Source organism: Aphelocoma coerulescens, chromosome 12 (genome assembly GCF_041296385.1).
Source record: "Aphelocoma coerulescens isolate FSJ_1873_10779 chromosome 12, UR_Acoe_1.0, whole genome shotgun sequence".
Classification (NCBI taxonomy): Eukaryota; Metazoa; Chordata; class Aves; order Passeriformes; family Corvidae; genus Aphelocoma; species Aphelocoma coerulescens.
This window is the reverse complement of record NC_091026.1, coordinates 8794977-8804508: the sequence shown is the minus strand read 5'-3', so window position 1 is coordinate 8804508 and position 9532 is coordinate 8794977. Positions and strand designations below refer to the sequence as shown.

General features: G+C 39.8%; 1 protein-coding gene across 6 annotated transcripts in view; it reads left to right on the top strand.

The window, feature by feature from the left end:
- LOC138117707 (dynein axonemal heavy chain 12-like) overlaps positions 1-9467 on the top strand; it is a 189124-nt gene extending 179657 nt beyond the window's left edge. For 2 of the 6 annotated variants that reach the window (XM_069028243.1, XM_069028244.1), the window contains exons 7-11: positions 4652-4897; positions 5617-5788; positions 6656-7199; positions 8223-8376; positions 8471-9467. In XM_069028243.1, coding sequence (XP_068884344.1) covers positions 4652-4897; positions 5617-5788; positions 6656-7199; positions 8223-8376; positions 8471-8664 — 1310 coding nt within the window. In that variant the 3' untranslated portion in view covers positions 8665-9467. Of the gene's footprint in view, positions 1-739; positions 774-983; positions 1127-1214; positions 1299-1413; positions 1625-2128; positions 2185-2548; positions 2681-2776; positions 2936-2956; positions 3312-4651; positions 4898-5616; positions 5789-6655; positions 7200-8222; positions 8377-8470 lie in introns of those variants that run through there. The other 4 variants (XM_069028246.1, XM_069028245.1, XM_069028247.1 and 1 more) reach the window with 4 other exon arrangements.
- The last annotated feature ends 65 nt before the right edge of the window (positions 9468-9532 follow it).

Sequence of the window (9532 nt, the reverse complement as noted above, 5' to 3'; positions counted from 1 at the left end):
ATTACTGAAGCATTCTTTCCTGATCTCCTCTAGCAAAGAACTGTTTCCACCTTGCATTCAGATACAGCCATCATCAGTTCTGTGTATGGATCTCTCCATAAAATACAGTAGGAATAAGTGAAGCACATAAAGGTCCCACTCCATCCTACCATCACTCTTACAACTGGGCATCTGTGTGCCCCATTTCCCTGCTTTTTGGGTGTTAGACTAGTGTAAGTCTGGCTTTCTGAAACTGCTTTTCCCTTTAAAAACTCTATGTTTATTTTTCACTTGCTTTTTTATTTATATTAATGCAAATTGTGATTAAGGAATCAGAAACCTGTAATAATTTTAATAGAGTTTTTGTTTGATTTTTATTTGCTTGTTTATGTTTACTTTTATTGTTTTAGTTTTTCTTCTGTCTCACTCTTAAGCAAGCTCTTAACACCACCTTCAGTTTGCTCTCCTAGGACAGCACTAAAGAATTTTCTTTTCACAGCGTAGTACTTACTGCTATAGTTCTGAAATTCTTATTTCAAAAATCAAAAGCATTGTTGCAAAAAAACTGGACTTTAAATTCCTTCTTTTGCTGGCACCACTTGTCAGGTCAGATTATTAAACATAACTGACGTGTGTGAAAGAAACGTGGAGAAAGTCCCAGAGTATCTTATGATCAGGTATTTATAGTGAGCTATTAATGGACATGGGCCCTGCAGAGATTGTTTACAATCCTGAAAATGTCACTTTCAACTTAATAATTGCTTCTTCAAAGGCTGGGGTCTTCCCTCTTTCAGGTGAGGAAACCCAGTGTATTTTCTCAATTCATAGGAAAATTGGTAGTATCTTTAGGAAAAAAATGTTGTCTCGATTTAAGATGTTTATGTACTCACTGAGCCATAGTATAATCAATTACTAACAGTTTCTTGCTGTGTATGTTGCTAATATATTTCTCTTTTTGCTACATGTGCAATTACAGAGCAAGGCCCTGTAATCACATGTTAGGTGGATCAGGTAACAAATTAAATGACGCAGGTTTGCTGTGAATTACTGCTGCCCACCTTTAAGATGTTTCTAGAATTATTCCAAGCTTTGTAGTTGGCATGTTGACAACTTCCTTAAATTTCCTGTGCTCATTCTTTTTGCCATGGTATTTATTTGCTTTCAGTTTTACTTTATTTTTTTTTTTTTTTTAACCTTGCCCTGTAGTTTAGTTTAGTTTTGTTTTGTTTTTTCAGGCCAACTCTCTTGAAAGACAGAAGTGGAAACTTTGATGAGCTAAAACAGATGAGAGGTTTGAACCTAACAGAACATCTGAGATCGTGAGTATGCCAGGAACAGCATGACTGCTTAAGCATATAATAGCATAGTCATTTCTTTAACTGCTTTTCATTTCTCTTTATACTGACACAGTGATTGCTATTTCTATTACTCCAGATCTAACCTGAAGATTTAACATCTGCTTCTAATTAAAAAGCAGTATTTCCCTACAAAAGTGATCCATGTTGTGCTGATTTGCCATGAATACTTCTGTGTATATGATTGATGGTGATCCTGATGAGGAAATCCCTACCCAACGAGCTATTCAGGAAAGCTTACAAGATAGGTATAAAATTGAAACAAGTGGCAGTGCAACAGAGATTGAAAGGTAATAAGTTATTCTTTCTGTTTGGGGTGTTTTCTGGTCATTATTGTAAGCATTTAGTAGACCTTATTTTCCTCTGTAACTACATATGTTGTATTGTGCTGACCTTGTCTCATGGATACTGGAAAGCACTGGTAGCTCCCTGAAAAGTTTCCTTGAAAATATGGGATGTATGAAACTTTCAGATGATGTTTTACATCAATATTTAATTAGTATAAGGCTTTATGAAGAAGATAAGTAGGTGATGTAAAATTAGACTGGTAAGGGACCTTCCCCTCATTTTAGCATTTAATTTGTTGGCCTTTGTGTGAAAAGTTCAGTATTTATTGTGTCAGGAAAAGACCAACAAGAAAAATGTTTCAATGTGTTAAACCCTTACAAAACCAATGTAACTTAGAGAAATCTAACATGTCTTGTAAATCTTGAGTATTTAAATTAAGGTATAATTATATCCTGACCTTCACATGAGTTTTTACTTCTCATTTTATTCTTGTCCTGTTTATGCAGTTTCCAGTATACTGCAAGCAAAGAACATGGGCAGATCATTGCAGCAATTCGGACAGTTAAGTACAAATACACCACTCTAAGCCTACATCCCAGGAATGGCTGAGCAATGCCTACATTTTATTTGATCACCTGATTTAAGGGCAGCTTTTCTTTATATAGTGTTGGGAGGAGTATGGAAACAAAAAACAAGACATCCAAAAGCCTAACTTATTAGATAGGATCATGGAAGTGGGATGGGTTCAAGTGTCACCCCTTTCAGAAATTCCAGTGCTTCGTCTCCTGAAATTAGGGGAAAACTCCAGGCCTTTCTTTTAAAATGAGCAAGATAAACTGGTGGGATAATTGCACTCAATGTATTAGTTGCCTGAATTTTGTCTTGTGATGAGTAATGGGATATGTGTCTGTGTTAAAATATAACAGGCCAGGAGGAGGCCTTGAAGAAGTTGGTGAGGCACAGTTCTGCTTTTGAAGAAGCAGATCAGCAAGGCTGGCTTCCTGTGCATGAAGCTGCAGCACAGCTAAATAAGAACATCCTTGAAATAACTTTAAAAGGTACAAAGTCCTTCTAATTTTCCACCAAAAAGTTCTACAAAGTAAAGTTTGATGAATCATCCAACTTCAAATGTGTTCTGCTTTTCTGTATTTCAGCCTCCCGTGACATTACGTGGGAACAGACCACTCTCAAAGGGGAAACGCCTCTCTTGGTGGCAGTAAGAAACTGTTTTGTGGACAATGTCCACTTTCTCCTGCTCAATGGCTGCAATCCCAATGTTAAAAATGAAGAGGGAGATTCTCCTTTAGTTATAGGTGAATACTGTTTTTAGGGGTGGAGAGGTGAGGGAATGAGGTGAGAATATAGTTATACATTTTAGGTTTCAGTGCGACATATTTGACTTCAATGCCTGAAATATTTTGCTAGAAGGAGAAAAAAATTGTTAATCTCAGCACTGACTGTGTCTGTCCCTGTCTGTTTTTCTCACATGATAATTAGCTTTCTCCATGAAGTGCAGAGTGTCGTCCTCTGCTTTGCTTGGCATCATTTCTGCAGTGGTGCCAGGTAACGAGTCCTTCTGCTTCTTCATGCTATCGCTGCCCTTCATGTCTGCAGGCATAAAACAAGGATATTCTCTGTCCACATGGTATCTCCTTCATTGCATCAGCCTCCCTTTCTCCAAAACCTGTGGTAATTGGCTTTAATTTTCAAAAATTGTAGCCAACCAGCCGCGTGTATCTGCAGTATGTAGAGTGCAAAGTCTCTAAATAGTCCCTATTTAGGCACTGCTGGCATTAGTCCAAAGATGACAAGTGAAGGAGACAGGCTGACATTCTCTGTTTGCTTCTCTTTAATATTTTGTAATTTAGGAACAAGACCCCATATCTAGTATAGTCCTAGTATAGTCTCACACCCACACTCTTTGTGTGAATGCCACTTTAATTTGATCATGCACAAGAACTGTAATTCTTGATTTGTAAAAGAACCATATTTTCCCAAAATATTTTCCAGAAGTGTTCTGTTCATTTCTTCTGCTTCCCTCAGTCTGGGTTATGATGCCTTCATTCTTACTGAATCTAACTGAAAAAAGTAAAGTGTGTTCTCATTATCTGAATTCTAAAGGAACAGTCTAAGTTTATTGGATTTTTACATTTTTCTGTATTGGAAGGGTGTTTTCTTTTTCAAAACTATTGTTAAAGGAGGAGAAAAAAGCCTACCAATCATCTGTAGGACCCTCAGTCCATCCTTGTGAAATGGCTGCAGCTTCAAGTCAGGGCCATCTGCTTAAAAAAAATGTAGGGAACTCCTTAGATACTTTTGAAGTGCATGACATTAAAATGCACCATCCCCCAAGAAGGGGCTGCATGGGATTTTTCTAAAGCAGCTGTGCAGGTTACAGATAATGGGACATCACAGTTTCTATCTGTCACTGGTGTTCAAGCAGCTGTGGCACGTGAAGCTGCTCAGCCTAATCTGTCCTGCTGAAGGACACTCTCTATCCTGCACAGCCTGGAAGATCAAAGGGAGAAGGAGGGAAGGGTATTGCCTAATCATTCCATCCACTGGAGCTAATGCAAATTTCTCTTTTAAGATCCTCACTGACTTAAGAGTTCAGGCTTATTAAGCTAAGGCAGCATATGAAACAGTCAGTATGAGCTTTGTTTCACATTATGGTGACTTATGGAGATTAAACAGAGTTCTGGTGGCAGCTCCTGAGCACCAAGGCCCTGGATGTGGTCTCCATCTAGTGGCAAGGAGAGCTTTGTTCGATTACCAAATGCAATAGAGAAAAAATGTACACAGAGAAAAAGACATTCCCATGAAATTATTCATTTGTATACTTAGTGCTGTCCTGGAAGCAAAGAAGAGACTTGTTGATGAGTTAAACCCTTCAATGTAGGGTGGCATTTCTCCTTGTTTAAATAGCACTGCCAGGAACAGCTTTCCTGGGCTGCCATGTAACAGCAGCCATCGTGCACAGAATAGCAGTGAATAGCATCCTGTCTGATTCCTTGCTTGTTGTCCTACAGCAATTAAACTTGATTCCTATGACATTGCCTCCTTGTTGCTACGATCTGGTGCCAGAGTGAATTTGCGCTGTGTCCATGAGAGAACTGCTCTGCATGAGGCAGCCAGACTGGGCAGGAAGGCTCTGGTGCAGCTTCTCCTGGATTCTGGAGCAGATCCTGACCCCCGCAGTGGATATGGGCTCACACCCCTAGCCCTGGCTGCACAGATGGGACATACAGAAATTATGGAGCTCTTACTGCAAAAAGGTGAGACTTTATTATAGGAGCTCATAGGAAGAGAAGGCTTCAGATACCCCTTCAGAAACAGCAGCAGAAGTAACTCACCTGACTAGAGAAAATTAAATGCTATCTGCTCTGAGGGTTGCTGTGATGTAGTGAAGGCCTGATAAATATCAATTTATATAATATTAAAATAATGTATTAATATGTAAATACTTTAGTGAGCACTTGTAATTTTTTACAAGTGCTTGAGTGATGTTTTCTAAATGCACTATCATTTTCTCATGTAGAGAGGTCACCTTAGGGCAGGGCATGCATGAGAAGACTTTTTTGTGGGGAATTTTACATGATTGTTCAGCAGCCCTGGAACTGGATTGCATGAACTGTTTGAATACTGGGTTCTCTCACATTTACAGTTACACCTGTCTGGTTTTTGTAAACTAAAAGAATTGAAATGCATTGTATGTAAGCCAAAAGCAATTGTTTTGATGAATAAGAACCAAACTCTTTGCTGGCCCAGTTCTAGGAACAATTCTGACTGGATTCAAAGCAATTTGGACCTTCTTGTTCCCGGGATTACATAAAAATATCTAAAATCAAGGATCCAACATGAAGGTTTATGCTCACAGTGGTTCTATTGGTGAAGAAGAGAATTCAAAATACCGTATCACTGTGGGGTTGGAGATATTAATTACAGATGGATATTTACAGTGACTACTGTGAAAATCCTTGCTGCTTCTTCCCAGGTGCAGATGTTCTTTCACAGGCAATGGATTGTGCTTCTGTGTTGTTTGAAGCAGCAGGAGGAGGAAATCCAGATTCCGTGAGTCTTCTACTAGAATATGGGGCTGATGCCAATGTACCAAAGCACTCGGGTCATTTGCCAATCCACAGAGCTGCGTATAGAGGACACTTTCTGTGAGTTAATACACTTAAAAATCAAGTAATAGTGATACCAGAAATATTCATTTTACTAATTTTACCTTATTCAAAGCAGGCAGAAAATCTGTTGTTTTGTACAAGGAATTATTTTTGACTGTGTAAATATGACTGTTCTGTGTCTGAATGTAAGAGACCAGTCAAGATAAAATCTTCACGATTTTAGGATGTACATCTCAATCCCTACAGTATTTCCTTATTTGTCACAAATAGTAACACTGTCCAGTCTGATGCTGAGGTTCTTGGGATATCCTCACTCTCTCTCAATGTCTCATCTCCACCCCATCACAGAAACGTGAATGGTAATTGTACTAAATAGACAGATAGAGAGTAAGGGTTATCCCTATTTTAAAGAGAGTAAGACTACTGGAAGATATTTACGCTAAAATTGCAACTAACAAATGAGAAACAAGTATCTGAGGATTCTTAATTTCTGTATTAATATTTTCTATATATTAATTGTTATATTTATGTTATAATATATATTGTATTAATTCCATGATCCCTATAGGTTAAGTAATAGCACTGTGCTTTCAACGTTCAGGAAAAACTTTTGTTGAGAAGGAATCATTAATTCCTGAAGCAAGGAATGGGTTGTTCATGAATAATAGTAGAATATAATAGTATTCTATGTGTAGTAGGTGTAAAGTCGGTATCCATTCCTGGTGAACAATTTCATTGTTAGCAATTCAAGTCAATGCATGCCATGGTACTGATTTGGTATATTAAGACTATTCTAACAGCCGTGATGAATTCTGAAGCCCAACAACACAGAGAAATTCAGAAATGAGTTAGGTGAACCAAAATGTTTAAGATTCTAAGATGTTTCTGGTTTTAATTTTTCAGAGCCCTAAAATATTTAGTTCCAGTGACTGATTTTGCTGCCATTAAAGAAAGTGGGATAAGTCCAGTTCACTCAGCAGCAGCAGGAGCACATCCTCAGTGCCTTGAGTTTCTCCTCCAGTCTGGCTTTGATGCCAATTTCATGCTGGCTCAGAGAGTTCGCAAAGGCTATGACGACCACCGGAAATCAGCCCTGTACTTCGCTGTTTCCAACGGGGATATCTGCTCAACACAGCTGCTGCTGAACGCTGGGGCCCTGGCAAACCAAGATCCCATCAACTGCCTCCAAATAGCCTTAAGAATGGGCAACTACGAGTTAATGAATCTGCTGCTCCGCCATGGGGCCAACGTCAACTACTTCTGCCGTGTGAACACCACGCATTTCCCCTCAGCTCTGCAGTACGCCCTCAAAGATGAGGTCATGCTGAGGATGCTGCTGAACTACGGCTACGACGTGCAGCGCTGCTTCGACTGCCCGCGGGGCAGCGGGGCCCACTCCCAGTACGTGACTGACGGCTGGACCTCCACTGTTATCAAGGACACCATGGTAAGTGTGTCACAGGGCTTCGGGTGCTGTCCTACCACCCTGTCCTTCCTAAAACTAAATGGAAAGGTGCTTAATGCACGGTCAGAAAAGGAAGTTTTGAAGACAGTTGACACATAAAAAGAGGAATAGACAAGGCTTTAAAATTGAATAGATCACAGACTCACAGAATGAACTAGGTTGGAAAAGACATTTGAGATCAAGTCCAACCTATGACCCAACACCTCCTCATCAACTGGCACTGAGTGCCACGTCCAATCTTTTTTTAAACACCTCCAGGGATGGTGACTCCACCACCTCCCTGGGCAGACAATTCCAGTGCCCAATCACTCTTTCAGTGCAGAATTTTTTCCTGGTGTCTAATCTAAATTTCCCTTGGTGCAGCTTAAGATGTTGCTATGAAGCCTGTTTCATGACAGCAGATGATTGCAAACAGTAATTTTGAATTGTGAGAATATAGCTGATGATATGCTAATGATCAGTATGGAATTGGCTCTCCAGGGCAGTCTTGTCCATGCTGAGAAAGCAGATTTGCAGGCTGGCTCTCTGCATTGTCCTGTACAAGAACACCAACACTGGAAAGCTGTTGAAAGGACCCCTGGAGCTAGTGGGATAAGGGAGCAGAAATTAGCAAACCAAAAGAGGATCCTAGAGACACTCAGGTGTCATTGTTTTGCAATTTGTAAAGTCCATTTGAACCTAATAAACCCTTCTTTAACCTAAAGATAAGGGAATGATGCATGCATCCCCCTTTTAAGCACCTGGGACACAAGTCAAATTCTACTTGGAGTGGTAGCACTTCTTTTTAAGCACCAAGTTCCCAAATATACAGCTGCTTAAGTTTATTTTTGGATCTAGTACAAAATAACCATCTCTCAGATTTTTAGATTCTACTAGTGAGGCTTATGCAAGTTGTGCCAACCTCTAAAACCTTGCTCAAGTTAGTTAATTGTTCTTGTCCTTGGAGACAGAAGTCACTTACTGCAGTATTGAATATTACCCTACTAAATGTTTTGTTTCTATCAGTTCTGTGAAGTGATAACCTTGGCCTGGCTGAAGCACGTGTCTGGGAAAGTGGTGCGAGTCATGTTAGATTATGTTGATCACGTTAAGATCTGCTGGAAGCTCGAAGCAGTTCTCAAAGAACAGGAACTCTGGCCAGACATCCATTTCATTTTAAGTAAGGATCTATTTACATTTTTAATAAAAACAAGGTGGTTTGCCATTGGGGCCTTTTTGGTTGGTAGCATTTTAATTTTGCTTGTCCTTTCTAGCAAATCCTCGCTCTCTGAAGCACCTTTGCCGTCTGAAGATCCGGGCGTGCATGGGCCGGCTGCGTCTCCGCTGTCCTGTCTTCATGACCTTCCTTCCACTGCCAAACTGCTTGAAAGACTACATACTGTACAAGGAATATGATCTTTATGGACAGGAAAACTTCACAGGGATCTACAACCTCAGCTGTGCCTAAGTATTAGTCCTGTACTTTGAAGAGAATGTTAATGTGGATAAGACTGTTGTGCTTTTCTCTTTTGGGATTTTCTCTCCTCTGCACATTAGGAATGCCAACGTTCTCCCTTTATCCCCTGAAGAAAATGGTGAGAACCTAAAACTGTAAGTATTGGTGATCCCATTCTATGGATCTCCTGGACTATGACCTATCTGGAAGTTATGTCAACAGTATTTTAGATGCCTAGTGTGACAAGTTAAGGAAATGTAAAATACAGCACTACAAGCCTTCTGTTATGGCTAAGTTAAAGCCTGTTGTATCACATAGCACTACCCCCAGTCCAGGGTTAAACTCAGGGTTTAGTTAAAGGTCAGGGGTTTGACTAAAACCAGGAAGGGACATAGTTCTTTTTTCTCTTGTACTTTCCTCCCTTCCCTTGACAAGAAGTAGTTTTTATTTGTGAAGTCCTACAGTGAAGTTCTGAAGAGCAGCTTAAGTATTTTTTTTTTCACTCAATAATGCAATGTCCCATTCTAAGCAATGACATGGGATTAAGCTTGAGAAATCTCTGCTTCTCACAGCAGCTCATGTGACATACCAATATTTCAACAAGGTGGCACTGCTGAAAGCTGTGTTAGTTCTGCAGCTCCTTCTCAGGTACTGATATGTCTCATCCACCATGGAACTTTGATTGTTCTCTCTAGAACTGGGTTTTCCTTTTACAGTGCTGTCCTCAAAGCCATGCTTGCAATTTTTGGAGTATCTTGCTATGGAGGTGAAGCTTAAGCTTTTGCAGCCCTGTCAGTGTAGGAAGTCTTATATAGTCTTAGAAAGACCTACAGTATGCCTGTTCCTTCTAAAAATACTGCAAATGTCAGTCCTTATTTTA